This window comes from Marmota monax, unplaced genomic scaffold (assembly GCF_021218885.2).
Source record: "Marmota monax isolate L192 unplaced genomic scaffold, Marmota_monax_Labrador192_F-V1.1 WCK01_AAM20220418_F8-fsc00054, whole genome shotgun sequence".
NCBI lineage: Eukaryota > Metazoa > Chordata > Mammalia > Rodentia > Sciuridae > Marmota > Marmota monax.
Window position 1 is genome coordinate 4573452 of NW_026692145.1, and position 18316 is coordinate 4591767.

An 18316-nucleotide genomic window follows, 5' to 3' on the forward strand; every position below is an offset into this window, starting at 1 on the left:
GGCCATAGGAGGTAGAGTTGTCTGCTGAAAGAAAGAGGAATGATGAAATAAAAGTAAGGCGTGAAGATTTAAAATGCCCTTGAAGACCGGAAAAAGAACTGTCCCAGAATAAATGAAAGGACTGAACATTTCAATCATGTTATAAATCACATAGGTAAGGTCACAATCTAAAATTGTGACTTCACCCCAGACAGTAGTCAGATTTAGCCCACAAACAATACTGGTAATACTCAGTCCTATCAAAGTATAAGAAAGGAAAATGCAGACTGCAGCATTGGTCAACAGTTGTAATTTTGCAAGAGAGATCAGAGGAATAGGAAATTGAAGCAAATCACTTAGGTGATTAAGTCTAAGATCCAGATGGATAAGAAAGGTAGTTTCAGGGAGTTAAGTATACTTTTCTTGAAAAGCACATTCTTACAAGTATATTATAAATATTCTAGAGTTCTAGGATATAGTCAATTCTTTTCATACTTTTTCTATAAATCTTAGGTGATATAAACATTTTAAAGCTAAATTAGTCTCATTTTAAAGAAGAAAAATGATTTCATATCTTTCTGCCAACTACTAGTGGTTTCTTTCATGTGTGCTATTTTACAAGTTACCCTCTCAGTTCAAATTCTCTGAATTGCAATAATTTGTACTTGTGGATTTGCCAATGCTGAAATAAATAAAGCATGTGTCTTTTTACTTTTTTCTCACATTCCCCCTAAAATAATTTCTTAAAACTTGAAATTCTCACTGGACACACACTGGTAATTCCAGCTACTTGGGAAGCTGAGGCAGAAGGATCACAAGTTCAAGGTCAGCCTGGGCAACTAAGCAAGACTTTATCTCAAAAGTAAAAAGAAAAAAAAGACCAGGGATATAGCTCAGTGGTACAGCCCTTGAGTTCAATTCCCAGCATCAAAAACAAAAACTTGGGATCCTGTTACATATTTCAATCATATATTTAGTGCTTTAATCATAAATTTAAATAAATTAATAAACAGAAAATATTTACCATTTTGAGCTTTAGATTGATATTAAAATGTTTCTTTATATGATGTGATAAAATCCAATTATATTCTTAACAAATTAGTACCACTAAACCATAATAGCATTGTGGTTCCAAATTCAGTATATCCCAAAACAGGCCAAAATATAGCATTTTTAAAAGTCAAATCTCACCCTTAAGAGAAATACAGATAAGACAGGGAAAGACAGAAACAGATAACCTACATAGTAATTAAAAGAGGCTTCTCTAAAAAACTGTTATCTCAATTCATCCCTTTGTTTGATATCTCAGGTTACACCACAGATCAACACACCATATGAAGATTTGGAATGGGTAAGGAGGGATATGCCTTTCTTTTGTAAAATGGGAAAAGTGCTATTAGAAATGCAGATTCATTCTCAGACCAGTTTTAGGAAAGAATACAAATGGAAGTAAGAGATCTGGATATTGATTTCTTTAAAACTACACAGTCCTTGAAAATATCCTAGAGGGGGTTGTATGCCCCTGTTTAAAGACCAATGGGTAATGCATATCATAATAAATAGACTACTATTTATTGAGCATCTGCTACCAAGTACAGTTTCAGGCAGTTGTCATATGTTATATTGAATTCTTAACAATGCCTAACCACTGCAGTATCTTCATTTTACAAATGAGGAAACTGAGTGAGGTTTAATGCAATTAGGTGATTATCCAACGTTTTACAGCTAGCAATGGACAGAGTGGGAATATGGACCCAAATTTGTCTTAAGCTTGTACTCTTTTCAAAGCATACTGCAGACATCTCTCTTACCTTTAGAACATCGGTGGGATTGGCTATAGTGGAAGATATCACTCCTGACACCACCCCACAGATCATATTAATTAGAAGAGTTTCATCTGTAAAAAGGATTTTAAAAAGGGTCTGCTTTTATTAGGCACTAAGTTCTGAAAAGAGAATACTGAGCTATCAGAGGAAGAGAATCTTAGAGAAATGACTTTAGAAACGAACTACAAAGTTTATGAAAATAAAGAAACTCAAATATTTCTAGATCCCAAATCAGTACCAAACATAAAATTATAAAATATAAATCATCATTTCTACAAAAAAAAATCAGTATTTCTAAAAGGACACTGAAACATGCCCTACCTATTCTTCTACATAATTATCATAACCCATATGAATTTAGAATGTGGTTTTTTCCCCTTCAATCATTTCAAATTAAAGTATATGTTTTCTAAGTCTTCTTATGGACAGTCATCAATGCAAAACATTCAGGAAATGATTGTAAAAAGATAAAATCTTACATGTAGTAGAGAAAAAGTTATCTAAACATTGATTTGGACTGGTCTTAAATCACTACAAGCTTCTATTTGTCTACAGAAAGGTTCTGTAGTCAAATGTAAAAAATAATTTATATATTTACTCATTTTATTTTAATTTTTATAGTGCTGGGAATCAAACCCAGGGCCTCATGCATGCTAGACAAGCACTGTACTACTGACCTATAACCCTAGTCCCAAAAGCAATAATTCAGAATTAAATTTCTTAACTGAAAAAAGGAATAGAAACCACAGAACATCATTCTACAGCAAAAAATACTTCTTGATCCCTCCTTCCCACCATGAAGAGCCTACGACTAGAAACTAAGTAAACCCAAGTGAAGTATCTATGAAAGGAAATTATTTTAGGAAGAGGTGGAAGGAAATCCTTCAGGATCCCCCAAAGAGGAGGTTCCAGAAAAAGTTGGTTTAGGACAAAAAAGTGATTCAAAGGACATTACTAACCGAAAGTCTCTCCAGCTGTTCCCAACCATCCAACTGCCCCTGGCCTGTGGTAAAATAACCATTTAGTACATATCAGGCTGGAAATGATGCAGCAGCAAATAGAGAGACATACAATAATTCTGAATGTGAGTAAGGTGGCCATAAGTACATCACAATCTAGAAAACAATAGCCTTAAATTTAACTAGCAAAAGCTTATCAAAATTGTCACCTTGAAATGCCTTATGAAATCCTCTTATTGATGAGGATAGCATCAATATCTGGACATAATTGTTCCATGCTTCCTCAGAGATGACCAGAATTTTTATTATTATTATTATTATTATTATTATTATTATTATTATTATTATTATTTTAAAAGGACAAATTTGAATGGCTGGTCCCTCTAACACATATATCACCTTTGCAAGGATTTATCCCAAATCAATACAAGCTCATTTGTCCTTGAAGTGATAGTTCTCCGTTCTGAGGCATCATGTGATGAACATTTCACACTAATCATGATTTCAATAATCCCTCTGAGGATCACCTCAAAAGAGAGTTGAGTATACTGACCTTCTAAACGTTCTACAAATAATCGCTTCAAGCTTTGGTAAATCCCGATTTTAATGGTGCCATATGATGCCTGTCTTAGTAATGCAGGAGCAATCCTTCCCAAAACAAAGAAAAGTTAATTTTACTCAACATGCATTTGCAGATTATACATATCAGCCAACTCATTTCTGTTACCCATCTCATTTCAACTCAAAACAACAGAATATGTATTTTTTCAAGCACCCATGAGACATTGACCAAGGCAGTAAACATTCTAGATCATATAACAAACACCAACAAATTTAAAAAACTAAAATCATATAAAGTGTATTCTGACAATAATAGAATCAAACTAGAAATCATTAAGGAAATATTCAAACACTTGGAAATTAAACAACACACTTCTAAATAATCTATTGGTTAGAGAAAGTCTCAAAGGAAATTTTAAAAACAGATCTGACTGAAAATCAAAATTCAATCTATTAAAATATATGGGAGGCAGCCCAAAGTATTACTGAGGGAAATTTATAACACAAAATACTTACATCAGAAAGCAGGGAAAGTCTCAAATCAATAATTTAAGTTTCTACCTCAAGAAACTAAAAATGGAAGAAGAAAATTAACCTAACACTAGCAGAATGAAGAAAATTTAAAAAAAAAAAAAAACCATAAATCATTGAAATTGAAAATACAGCTGGGCATAGTGGCATACACTTATAATCCCAGTGGCTCGGGAGTCTGAGTCAAGAAGATCACAAGTCTGAAGCCAGCCTCAGAAACCTATCAAGGCCTGAAACAACTTAGCAAGACCCTGTCTCAAGAATAAAAACATAAAATAGAATAAAAAGGGCCAGGGATATAGCTCAGTCTTTAAACACTCTGGGCTTAATCCCTTGGGAGAAAGAAAGGAAGGTGGGGAGCGGGAGGGAAAGAAAGAAAAAGGAGAGAGAGAGAAAGAAAGAGAGGCAGAGAGAAGAATGAAAACAGAAAAATCAATGAAATAAAAAGTTGGCTCTTTGAAAAAATACATAAAATTAATAAATTTGTAGCAGAAAGATATAGAAGATACAAATCCCCAATATCAGGAATAAAATGGAATAGTTCTATAAATCCTGCAACCATTCCAAAGATAACTTCACGCTCATAAATTCAACAACTTAGAAGAAATGGATTCTTTGAAAACCACAAATTGCCAAAGCTTAATTAAGATAAAATTGAAATCCGAGTAAGTATTATAACCATTTCAATGGACTAAATGTTTGTATCATCCCTCCAACAAAAGGCACATGTTAAAATCCTAAACTCAACATGGTAGTATGAGGAAACAGGACCTTTGGGAAGTAATTAGGTCACAAGAATGAAGCAATGGGATTATTGCCCTTATAAAAAGGACCCCAGAGAGCACTAGCTCTTTATGTCAAATGAAGATACAAGAAGTTGGCAGCCTAGAAGAGAGAATTCACCAGAACTCAACCTCAAGAACTATGGAAAAAATTTTCTGTTGTTTATAATCTATGGTACCTTGTTATAACAGGCCAAACTAAGACCGCATTAAAGAATTTGAATCCATAACTTAAAAGTTCCCAAAAGAAGAAATCTCCAGGACCAGATAATTTTACCAGGGAATTCTACCAAACATTTAAAGAATTAACACCAATCTTACACAATCTCTTCCAGAAAATAGAAAAGGGAATGCTTGTCAACTCCTTTTGGTTAGTATTACCCTAATACCAAAACCAGTCAAAAATGTACAGAAAATAAAAACTACAGACCAATATCTCTCATGAACTCAGATGCAAAAATCTTTAAGAAAACATTAGAAAACAATCCAGAAATGTACAAAAAGAATTATATACTATTATCCACTATAAAGATTTTTTAAAATCCACCTATACTTCCTAATACTTGCAGATACATCTTTAATCTTATCAACAAGGAGGTACTAAAACCAAAATCTCAGCCTATTTAAGTTCTGCTCATAAACTGGAGACATTTTCACTTATACCTCCTTTGAGATTCTCCAAATTGTAGAACTGCACTTTAGGAGGTATAAATAGCAACAGCTTAAATGGTTAGGAATAAAAAATTATGACTAAATATGCATATTTCTGGTTTTATTGCTTGTTATCAGAAAAAATCTTGTGATTATCCATGCTGAGAAAGAACAAGTTAAAACAGATGATCCATGAATCACCTGCTTCAGAAGAATGACTTGATTTTTTTTTCTCCAAGAAAATTATTTTTAAGATAAAGCTAACATAGGTTAATAATAAAACTAATTTCCATTCTGAGCAATAAACTGATAGCCTAAATTTAGAATGGCCTAGGATACTGTTTAGCAGATAAGCTACAAAGTGGCCAAAAACAAAATCTCAAACTGATGGCTAATCAAAAGGTGACCAAAAGAGATAAGTCTCCCTCTCTCATTCTGCATTTTTGTTTAAGCTACCAGAATAATATTTTCTTAAAAAGGAAAATTTTAAAGAAAGTCAGCATTTGCCAACTCAGGAAAAGTATCACAAGAATATTTGTGGTTAATTGGTGCTGCTATTAATAACAGCTATGGATGAGTCTCAAGAAACCAGGAGAAAGCCTATCTGCAATTATATGTCCATTTTAACATATATTGCTTACAGCTGGAAAAACACAAACTCCAAAGCTCACATCTTAAAGCAGATGAGATATAAACAGGCCCATCAACACAGAATTACAAGTTGAATGGTGAATACAAAGGGCACAAACTTCTATAGAGTTGAAATACTTGGCCTGTTTATTTATTTGTTTCTTTGCTTATGGCACCAGGAATTGTGCCCAGAGGGGCTTGACCACTGAGCCATATCCCAGCCCTTTTTAATTTTTTTTTTTTTTATTTTGAGACAGGGTCTTGCTAAGTTGCTGAGACTGGCTTTGAATGTGTGATGCTCCTGCTTTAGCCTCCCAAGCCACTGGGATTAGAGACATGTGCCATCACATCCAGCCTTGGCCTCTTTAAAAAGCATTTCTGTTCATGATGTAAGGAAGGAATCCAGCCTTACCCTGAATACAGAGCCAATACACCTTCTTCTTTATAGATTCGGAACAGGGCATGAAACATCCCTCTATATTTTATCTCTTTGAAACGGACATCGATGCTTTGGCCTTGGACTTGAAGTCGTGTTTTGGTAAGGTCCACAGGGAAAGTTCCTACAAAGGAACACACTCACTTATAAGTGTCTCCAAGGAGTCACAGTTAAGTTTTGGCTAAATATAAGGCAATGACAATATCTGAAACATAAGACAGAGTTTTTTTGTAATACATACAAGGGCTGGGTGTATAGCTCAGTGGTACAGCACTTGCCTAGCATGCACAAGGCCCTTAGTTCCATCCCCAGCACTGTAAAATAATAGTAATAGCAACAACAACATACAAAAGATCTCTATTAGAATGCCATTGCCAGAGGACAAGAGTTGTATGTGGTAAAGTGAAATGTACTATATTATATCTATGCAACACAATTTGACACATAGTACATTTGACACTGTAAAAAATAACTGTTGCTTTAATTTCATCTGTACCATGCATATGCCACTTATCAGTCTCTTTTTCCCACCCCCTCCCACTTCAAGTCTCTCTAGCTTTCCCTCATACTATCTCAAATTTTTACAAACACAGGAAAGCATGGTCTTACTACTTCGGGTGCTCTTATAAACAACTACAAATTTTTGTTAGTTTTTTCTTTTATATGGTTATAAGAAATAAACAGCTCCTCAATATTATAAAAGATAATGGTAAAGTCCTATTATGTTCTACTCATCCTGGTTTCTTAGGTAATTCTGAACTGATACCAGCAGAGGACTTAGGGGAGAAATTTCTTCAACCAAACCTCTTTTTTTAATGTCACATTATATTGACAAAATACATTTTCAAGGAATATTTAAAGATCTAAATCTAACAAGGTGATTATGTAATTCTGTTCACTTTTGACTTGGACATCACAGCATCTACTAAGAAAGCCAGCAAGGACTGGTAGACCATAGTCACTTATGAATGGTAGAGGAAAGGGGAAATATGGAAGATTAAAAATCACAGTCTAGACTGGGCATGGTGGCACATCCTTTTAATCCCAGCTACTCTGGAGGCTGAAGCATGAGAATCGCAAGTTCAAGACCAGCCATGGAAACTTGTCGAGACCCTAAAAAGGACTGGGGATGCAGCTTAGTAGTCAAGTGTCCCTGGGTTCAATCCAAAAGAAAGACAGAAAGAAAAAAAGAAAAATTAAAACCTAAAAATATTTCAAAACTAAAATTAAACAGAGAAGAATATTTTTCAATCTTGTTCATTTTCTTCTCAAATAGAATACCAGTTTGAAAGAAAAGCTAGGGTACTTGCAAAAACACCTATCACATCCAACTCCTTCTATATGTTCATATATATTATTTAAGCCTAGAAAATTAGCAAAACATTAAACTATCAAAAAAGCTTCCCAAAGTTTGAGTTTTCTTAACTTCATTTGCCATACCATTAGTAGTACTTCCTCAGAAATATTTCTTGAGGGCTTTGAGACAACAATTTTTAAAACAAAGAGGGAAAGCTTTTTATTTTCTCTCTAGTTTTTACCAGAAAAATAAATAACTGACACCATATACCACTATCTATAGCATAAAATGCAAACTTGTCATTTTTTCACATTCTTACCAAACTCAGCAACAATAGAGGCAAGGCCGCCATATACAAAGGGTTTCCAATTCAGACCAGACATCTCATGGCTTACAGTGGCACTTTTCTGGTGCTAAAAATAAAGACAAATCAGAACAAGGCACAAAAGTGAGGAGTACTTGTTAGCATTTGATCATGTGTATTAGATCAACAAAACTGTCAGATAAAACTATTGTAAAGGGAAAACCCCACCAAGTAAATGACACTAAATGGCAGATCTTATTTTATGTGCTGGATAATCATGAATTTGTTCTTTATTGGGATAGGTGTGTAATTCACTCAAATATCAACCTATGTCCTCATTCTCTCTACTTTCTTTAGTGTAATTATTCATCCCCACCCAAAGAGAGACTTTAGTCCATCCAGCATACCCAACTTAGACATTCAACTAAACAATTAACAAGTGAAGGAAACTAGAATTCAAATTATATAGGCTGAGGCATCTCATAAAAGCAGTTCATGGTATTTAGTTAGCTTGATTCAGGTACAAAGCACGGGCTCACTACCCTCTCATGTTCTCAGTCCTTTCATCTCTCCACTAAACTTTAGGGTCTGAGTTTGTCCAAGAGATACGTCTAGCTACATATAACTAGCTTCCCTGACTAGGACCAGGCTGAGCTAAGCCTCTTCATCTTCCTTCTGGCTCCCAGAGGAATGACAGCAATACAGCTCACTCTCTCTCTTCTGACATTGAACATATATCCTTCTAGTGGGCCTACTCTTTCCCTCCCCCCTGGCCTTTTAAAACATTCGTACAAACTCTGTTCTTTTATACTCTAGTTCTTTAATAATATGTTCTTTTTCTATCCCCCTCTTTCTCCATCCCACCTGTCAGACCTGTCATCTTCAATCTTTTCAGCTTTCTTTTCTATTTGTGCCATTCTCAGCTCCTCTCTCTTGGATTTGATTTTTTCCCCAGCTCTGGCATCTAGACCAGTAGTGTTCAAATTTTAGCATGTACCAGAATCATCTAGAAAGTGTATTAAAACATGGACCGCTGGGCCTCTCCCCGACAGTTTCTGTTTGGTGGTCTGGGTCTGGCCATGAGAATTTGCAAGCTCCCAAATAATGCTAACGTTTCTACACCTAAGAAGTACTGCTCTGGATATCACCTGCAAAGTTCTGGTTTAGCTCACAGTAATATCTTTCTTAGCTGTGACTCTCAGATTTCCTTTAAATACTTGTTTTTCAGAGCTATATAGTGTGTATACTTCTGAATTTCAAAAGCAGCTTCAAGTGGTTTACAGTCAGGAAGAAAGACTCTAAAATCAGGTTACCTAAAATCCTGACTCCACCACTATTTCTGTGACTTTGAGTAGATTATTCAACCTTTCTGTGCCTCCATCTTCCAAACTATAAAATGTGAATAATAAAAACTATATCATAAGGTTGTTGTGACAATTATATATGTTACAAACCTAGAAAAGTACCTGGCACATAGCTCAATAACTATTAGCTAATTATTATCATTATTATATATGTATCCAATTTTACATTTTAATAGATAATAGTTGCTGGCCACCCCCATCCAATGCCAATCTAGGGTTAGCACCTTTGAGTCACCGTCCCTTTTTAGAGGAGATAAGGTTTTGCTTTCTTTCCACATAAGAAATTCTTTGTAACTAAGCAAAGAATAATTTTCCAGGTAAGATAGCAAACATACAGATGAATGTTTTAGTTACAGTCCACAAAAATTATGGAAACTTCAAGCATACCACATAGAGTCTAGAGTAGATAACCCTATTAGAGGAAAGTTATTGAAAGGAATTCTAATGAGCAAAGTAGGGTTAGATGTTTGAAATATCAGCTGCAGTTTGAAATAAATCTTAAATACTAAGCACTACCATATCAACATTTTTATCTATGCCTGCATTTTAAGATTAGAATTGATAGTAAAACATGACATATATGGTCTCAGTTTGTGGGGAAAAAATTCACTATTGACCAATTTAGAGAGTCCCAAGAATAGTCTTAAATGTTTCAGACAGCTGCTATGCTTCTTCCCAAAACCATCTTTACAATTTCTTTTAACTCTTCTTATTACAGAAAAAGCCTCTCTCAGAACTTTACTACCTGCTATCCATCCTTTTAATAAGGTAGGAGCAGAGCCATAGAATGAACCAAATCTTAAGCCAGTTAGCCCAGGAGTTCCCTAGTTTTCGCAAATAAGGGTATCTAGGGGTTTTTTCCTGCCAAATTTATTTAACCTCAAAGACTATTATTAAACAGATCATATTCTTCTTACTCCTGGAACATTAAAAATATCACCTTTCTTGTACAAAATATTAATTGGTAGTTGATATTGTTTAGTGTCTTTATGTGGCAAAATAAGCTTGACTGCCCTGTATTTATGGCCTCTCCCCATGCTTAGATTTAAATTTTATTGGTTCATGAAATCCAAGTGTGGTCAGTTCCTACACTGCCTCTACCAGCACCTCCCAATTCATATATGACAGTAAAACCTCTTTGACTCCCATGCTATCTTATGAAGAAATACAGTAACATCTTTGATTAGATCTGATTTTAGACAGTATTTCCTCATAGTAGGACAAAAGTTTTTCTTTCTCAAATTATTTTCACTGAGTCTTTGGAGGCAATATTGAACAAATGTATTCTTTTTTCCTGAGGGAATCCTTCAAATACTTAAAGATAACAATCATGTTCTCCTGTATCTTATCTTTCTCAAGCTAAATATTCCTGATCATTTTCTTAATTCTGTATATTATACTTTAATTACGATAGTTGAAAATTTAAGTTGCTTTTTAGGGAGCCCTATCACACTATGGAAATCATTAACTGTCAGCTGATACCTCTGAGTCTTTTCACATAAGGCTGTATATATGGACACATGTTATGTCACACCTATCCTACAAATACTTGTTGAAACTTCATTTATATCTTAAATCCAGGCATAAAAATAATGAGTAGCATTGGGTTTATCTTCTAGTTGCCCCATGTTATTTCTTCTCTTAACTAGGTAAGATCATGAAGGCAGATACCATACCTCATGGCACTTTTTATAACTCTCAGAAGAGCTTGTGCAGAATTTGATATAAACCCAGTTGTTTTCTCAGTGTGACATCATTTAGCTATATATGCAGCCTATATATAAAAGATTACAGCCAGGCACAATGGCACATGTCTATAATCCCAGAGGCTTGGGAGACTGAGGCAGGAGGATCACAAATTCAAAGTTGGCCTCAGCAACTGAGAGAGGCCCTTAGCAACTTATTAAGACCCTGTCTCAAAATAAAAAATAAAAAAAGGGCTGGGGAGGGCTGAGGTTGTAGCTCAGTGGTAGGGTGCTTGCTTCACATGCGTGAGGCCCTGGGTTTGATCCTCAGCACCACATAAAAATAAATAAATAAACAAACAAAAAGATATTGGGTCCATCAAAAAAAAATCTCGTCTAAAAAAAAGGGGGGGTGAGGCTCAGTGGGTAAGCATCCCTGGGTTGAATCCTTGCTACCAAAAAAAAAAAAAAAATTACAGGGGAAAACAGAGAGGTAACTTCTGCACCTGGCCAATGCTACACACCCTGTACATGATGCTGCCCTAATCATCGAATATTTTCTACAGAAAAATCTTCTTCCCTTTCTTTTCTTGTAGAGAATTACTTGTGTAAAATATACCCCAAATCCTCTTAAATTATTTTGACAGATGAGGCTAACCCCAGATATGTGTAAAAAGACAGAAGTCATATCTTAATTAAAATAGAAACATAATACTCTAAATATTTTATTATATAAAGAAGCCAATGAAAATTGTGTTTAAATCTGCATATATGTATTATAAAGATCTAAGGAAAATCTGATAACCTAACAAGTACCAATAAACATGTCCCAGAATACTAGTTACATAGCCCTACGATACTCCAAAGATCTGATCAGGAAACTCTGGGTGACTTTCCTGCTTTTTCCTTTAAGAAAAAGAAGATAATGGAGAATCTAAGACTGAGAAGGTAACAATGGGAAGCCAACATATATTTTTTGAAGTCATACTAAGTGCTCAAACCTATAATGTGCTAAGGGTATAATCATCACATTTTTTATAAAAGAAATTTGTTCTAACACCAAGGCAATATTTACCACTTAATGTATCTTTCTTGAATAATCAAGGAGATGGGGCAGGGATAAAAGTTGTATTAAATAGAGTACTTGCCTTTTAAGAGCTTAGAATGTGGTAGGAAAAAAAACTTGATTAGAGAAAAATTAAGTGCTACACTATGTAGTACAATCTTATAAAAGCAAGAGGAACATGGAAAAGGAGACAATCCACACAGTTTAAATAATTTGAAAAAGCTTATGGAGGTGACAGAACTTAAGTTGGGCCTTGACAGAGTGCAGGTTGAATCCGGATAGGGGCAGATAAGGGAAAGGGTGGGAGAGGGGACAAGATGAACAGAGACACACATGTGGGGAAAAAAACATAGCATGTGGAGGTAGACATCAATATGGTTTGTTCTGAGAAGGAAATGAAAGTTCCATCTGGAATAAAGAATTCACTTGTTGGCTGAAACAAGTGGAAGGAGCAGGTTGTATTTAAAGGCTTAAAAACCAAGGTGTGGAGAGGACAATTAAATTTTTTAACAGGAAAGCGACTTGAGAAAAACCCATATTTTTAGTAAACCTACTAGGGTTGCAGCAAGCACAGTGGATTACAAACAGCAGAGGCAGGGAGACTGTCTTAGGATGGTGTGAAGTAAAGAAGAGAAAGATGCTTACAGGCAGTGAGCTTAGAGATAAAGTTCTGAAATGGGGACAAAAGGTACTTAATGGTGTACGGAATGAAGATGAAGGAAGAGTTCACAACCACTCTAGCCTGAGGAGCGGAAGGTGGGGGGGGGGGGAGAGTCAAAGAATCACCAACAGAAAACTATAAATTTCCCTGATGTTACCGAGTCTAAGATATTAATTCATGTTGACAAGCTGTCATCCCAATCAAGTAACTGAACTGCATTTTAATAGATGCCTTCAATGCCTTGACCTCAGGAGTGGCAGGAGGTAGAAACTGAAGGGGACCATCTTTCAACAGCATCCCTCACACTAATACAATGGAGGTGTTTGCTTACTCCGCTTACAATCACGGCCGCCGTTGCAAACTTCACCCTTAGAAAAATTAGGATTATTCCAGGAAAGATACCCATTCACCCTCTGGGTAGCAGGATCTTGCCAGTTCCTCAGCTGTCAGAGCGAGTTCGTGGAGAGAAGGGAGGCGCCTGAAGGAGGCGGCCTCCCAGGGGGGTCGAGGAAGCAGGGTTCAATCGAAGAAGTAAAACCACCGATGCCAGAAGAGTGAAAGACAGGGAAGGGACTCGGCTGAGGGGAGAGAGAGACCAAAGGACCGTTAAGCCCCTCCCAGGCCGGGAACCAGGCCAGCCCGGCCCCGCGCGGCCTGGCGCGGCCCAGCCCCGCTCCCCAGCCTGGAAGTCCAGGAGCTCCCCCTCACCTGCTCCGGCTCATCAGACGACTGGGAAGCCGAGGCTCCCACAGTCAGAAACGCCACTGCATCGCCAACCCGGAAGCATTGACACCGACGGAAGTAACCAAGGCGTTGCCTCGGCAACGGTGGCGCAGCCATTCCAACTCCGCCTCCTCCAAGCCTAAAAAAGAAGGCGCGAAATAAGAGGCCGAAGCAGTAGCGATCAAGAGGCGGCAGTAGTCGGGAAGGATGCGAGAACAAAGGGCCAGAGGGGACAGCGAGACTTTCAGGAAATATAGGGGAAGGGAGCTAGGGCGTGAGAATTCTGTGGCTTCTGAAGTTGACGTGCATGCCAGCGGAGCAGAAGCATCACCCTGTGACAGCGTTACCCACCCTGCTGTTACAAGGAGGTTGAAGAACAGGGGAGGGGCAGACGACAGGGACTGGACGTGAGAAATGATGGGCGGGGCGCGAGAGGGGACATACTGCTTGATCAAAGTACGAAAAAGGTGGGAATGTAAAGAGGCATGGCAAAAGATTTACAACAAAAATGGGAAAATCGAGGAACAGGAATGGGGCGGAATTCAGTGAGGTACCAGGGCTGGGAAAGAAAGATCAGGGCCGCAAATAAATCTCAGTGCCCACTGAACTTCAGACATTAGTGACTGAAAAATTATTCACAGGCCCTGTACTTGAAGCTCAAGGTTTAAACAGAAACTTAAAACCAATTTGGACACTGAAGAGGGGCCACAGACAGTTAAAGGAAAAGAATCTGAAGAGGAGAAATGCTAATGGGGGAGTCCCAGTTAATCCGCACCTCAAGATCTGCCAGAAAATGAAGGCCTATGACAGCTTCAGACTTCTGTCCCTAAGGCCTCTGGAAAAGTATAACCGCAAAGCCCTCTGGGGGAGTCCGTTAGCCCACAGGCCACACCTGTTTTTGAGCCTCTCACGTGGATTTCCCAATCACGGGAGAGTAGGCAACAACTATATAATATATTGTGGTTTATGTTATAGGTAGACTTGGGTTGCTTCAAGGCAGCTGGACCTAAAAGATTATTTGTGAATAAGCAAATGTTTGGAATTCCTTTGTTCCAAGAGGATTTTTTGTTTCATTTAAAATTCACATTTTTAAAAAATTTTTTCCATCTAAAAATTTCTTCAAGCAGCACATGATAATAATAGCTAATACTGTGCGTGAGTGCTTACATGTACCAGAGGTGATGCTAAGATCTTTTTATGTGCACAACCACCCTATAAGATACTTACCAGTATTTTCCCTGACAGATGAAAAAATGAGGCCAAAAAAATGATTTGTTAATTTGGTAAGTGGTAGAACTAAAATTTGAACTCAGAACCAACTTCAGAATCCAGGCTTTGTTAAATTTGGAAATTTAATTGAAATAAGAGGTAAAAAAGCCATCATGGCGGCACACGCCTGTGATCCCAGTGATTTGGGAGGCTGAGGCAGGAGGATCTCAAGTTCAAAGCCAGCCTTGGCAACCTTAGCAAGACCCTGTCTGAAAAAAAATAAAAAGGGCTGAAGATGTAGCTTAGTGGTAGAGCACTCTCCTGGATCAATCTCCAGTACTGAAGGAGAGAAGAAACATGCACACATTTCAAAATGTGTATTCCCTTTCATTTACATCTCCACAGAGCACTACCTTTCAGCCAAACAAGGAGGGTTGTACCTTAGAGTCCTCCTTACCTGGAAGGACTATATTCTGACTTGTGTGCAGCTATGGCCTGAGCTTATCCATCACATCCAGTAGACTAAGCCCTGTAGAATTATGGCCTTCCCTCTGGGCAAATCACTACCTTAGCTTTCTGCAAGACTACTTTAAGCCTCCTCAGTTACTGCCACCACCAGCTAATCCCATGACCACCTGTGTAAACTTTGTTAAAAGGAGCTTTGTTTTTAAATGACTTATTTTAAAAGTTCCACAATAAGTGAATAAAACAGCATTTGCAAAAGCAACGTTATAAACACATGCCACACTTTAATGCATCTGCAGTTTGGTTTCTTTCATAGTTTGTTTTTAATATTCTATAAAGCTATAATATTTAAAAAATGCACATTTACCAAAGTTTGTCATTTCTCTTATAAATTGCCCTGTATTATTTGTAGCCTCTATCACAAAGACCAGTATTTGACATTACATATTTTCTTGTGTTATGCTTGAATTCTGCTCTAAGTTATAAACTATAAAAGAGGATAGAATTATGGAATCTAATCATTAAAAGGAAACTTAGAGGCTCATTCTACAATATTATAAACAGTTGTCTACGCCGTACTGGAATACTTCTAGTGTTAGTATGCAACACAAGTCAGCTTATTACACTACTGTATAACTGTATGAAAGTTCTTTTTTCTACTAAACCAAATTGTACTTTCCTCCTTCTACTGCCCCAGGGAAGCAGCTGGTCTTAATGAAGAAAACAGTATACTTGGAGCAAGAACAACTTATTTTTCAAAAAATTCGGATCATATAAAATTAGCTTTTTTTTTCCTATTGTGATACTGGAGATTGGACCCAAGGTTACTTTACCATTGAACTACATCCCCAGCCCTTTTTATTTATTTATTTTTTTAATTTTGAGACAGGGTCTTACTAAGTTGCCCAGGCTGACCTCCAACTTGCAATACTCCTGCCTTAGCCTTCTGAATTGCTGAAATTGCAGTAGGAGCCACACCATCCAGCAAAACTAACCATTTTAATGTGAACAATTCAACGATATTTAGTACATTGACAATATTGCACAACCGTTATCATCATCTACTGTTTTCAAACCCCAGACCCATTAAACGATCGCTCCCCATTCTTCTCTCTCCATAATCCTTGACAACCACCAGTCTGTTTTCTGTCTCTATTGGATTTATCTATTCTGAAAGTTTCATATAAATGGTATTATACAGCATGTGACCTTTTTTCTGTCATTTTTCAATTAGCTTAGTGTTTTTACAGTTCATCCAAATTGTAACAAACGTCAGTTTTTCATTCTTTTTTTTAAGTTTGTTAGTTTTTTTATTTTTTAGTTGTTGATAGACCTTTATTTATATGTGGTGCTGAGAATCGAACCCAGTGCCTCACACATGCCAGGCAAATGTACTACTGCTGAGCCCAGCCCCAGCCCCAGTATTTCATTCTATTTTTAAAGCTTAATAACATTCCACTATATTTGCACAACACAATTTCTTCAAACATTCATCCATTGATGAACATTAGGGTGATTTCCAAATTTTGGCTAATGTGAATAATGCTATGAATATGCACGTATAAGTATTTGATTGAGTACCAGTGTTCAATTCTTTTGGGTATATGTGGCTAGGAAGGAAATAACCAGAAGACCTTTTTGAAGCCAAATTCCATCACTTTCTAACTATGTAATTTGGGTAATCTGCTTTATTTTTCTGAGCTTCAGTTTCCTTGAAGATTAACTATTCTAATGTTCCTAGCACAGAGTCAGGAGCTAAGTGTATGCTTAGTAAATGCTAATTGCCTTCCTTTATTCTTCCTTTCCTTAACAGCCCTCCCATTTATCCTCCAAACCAGTAGTGTTTTCTTCCATAGACTTAACGTCACATCCCCCTCAACCAGCCTTTATAAAATATGCTTTCCAGACCTTGTACCATCTTAATTATCGTGCTCCCACAAGATGTCAAAGAGGAAAAACTTTTTCTTTATCCTGATAGGGTCCGTACCTGGGGGCTGTGAATTAAACTTACAATTCTTTTTCTCCTGTTAACAGGAGAAAAGTCACACAATTTTTATTAATATTTATGTGTAAGGGAGTTCACAAAAGAGAAGTGAAACTCATTTTTATTTTCATTAAAAGACTCTATTGAGAGGATGAAAAGGCAAAGAAACTCAAAGAAGCAGATAGACTCAGGTTTAGGTGCCCTTTCAACAGAAAAAAATAGGGTTTCAGCTTCAAGGGATAAGTTGTGGGGATGTGACTGGAAGTACATGGGGGAAGTAATGGAAGACAGGGTTATTTTTGTAAGGAATGTTTGGTATGAGTGGTGGAAGGCTTCCTCCAATGGAAATTCATGGCCCACATTTAAACAGGGGAGAGCAAGGAATTCTTTCTGCACCTGCTCATTCTCAATTGCCTTTAGCTCCAAATAATAATTATGTTTTGTTGTCATTGTTGTTGTTTGATATTGGGTTTGAACTCAGGGGCACTTAACCACTGAGCCACATCCCCAGCCCTTTTTATTTTTTATTTTGAGACAGGGTCTCACTAAGTTTCTTAGGCTCTCGCAAAGTTGCTGAGACTGGCTTTGAACTTGTGTCCTCCTGCCTCAGCCTCTCAAGCCTCAATCCCAGAGGATTACAGGCGTGCACCATCACACCTGGCAGCTCCAAATCATTCTTACACCAAAGTGACATATTTTAGAGTAGCATATTCTGATCCACCCCAAAGACAAATTACAGTGCATTTTTAAGTTTTTTGCTAATATTGCCTATTTGCAAGGACAAGGGGGGGAACCTATTATATGTCCAAAATTGGACACTAAACATAAAATGTGGGAATTTTTAATTTAAAATTGAGAACATTTTTATTTTCATTAAAAGACTCTATTGAGAGGATGAAAAGGCAAGCCTCAGACCAGGAGAAGAGATTTTAATCTACAAATTGTATAAATCTCATCCTGTTTATATAAAGGACTTCTAAAAACTTAGTAACAATAAAATAGGCAACTAATTTTTTTTCAAACTTTGTTCTAATTAGTTCTACATGACAGTAGAATTCATCTGACACATTGTACACAAATGGAGCACAAATTCTTTATATATATATATATATATATATTTGTTTCTGTTGTAGATGGACACAATATCTTCATTTTATTTATTTATTTTTATATGGTGCTGAGGATTAAACCCAGTGTCTCACA

General features: G+C 36.7%; 1 protein-coding gene across 4 annotated transcripts in view; it reads right to left on the minus strand.

Moving 5' to 3' along the window:
• The window catches only part of Slc25a14 (solute carrier family 25 member 14), a 33793-nt gene extending 20228 nt beyond the window's left edge, over positions 1-13565 (minus strand). For 2 of the 4 annotated variants that reach the window (XM_046468299.2, XM_046468309.2), the window contains exons 1-6: positions 13441-13518; positions 13064-13310; positions 7972-8065; positions 6332-6479; positions 3318-3412; positions 1791-1876 (exon numbers count right to left, since the gene is read on the minus strand). In XM_046468299.2, the coding sequence (XP_046324255.1) occupies positions 1791-1876; positions 3318-3412; positions 6332-6479; positions 7972-8065; positions 13064-13138 (498 nt within the window). In that variant the 5' untranslated portion in view covers positions 13139-13310; positions 13441-13518. Of the gene's footprint in view, positions 1-1790; positions 1877-3317; positions 3413-6331; positions 6480-7971; positions 8066-13063; positions 13311-13440 lie in introns of all 4 variants that reach the window. The other 2 variants (XM_046468303.2, XM_046468290.2) reach the window with 2 other exon arrangements.
• Positions 13566-18316: the final 4751 nt, after the last annotated feature.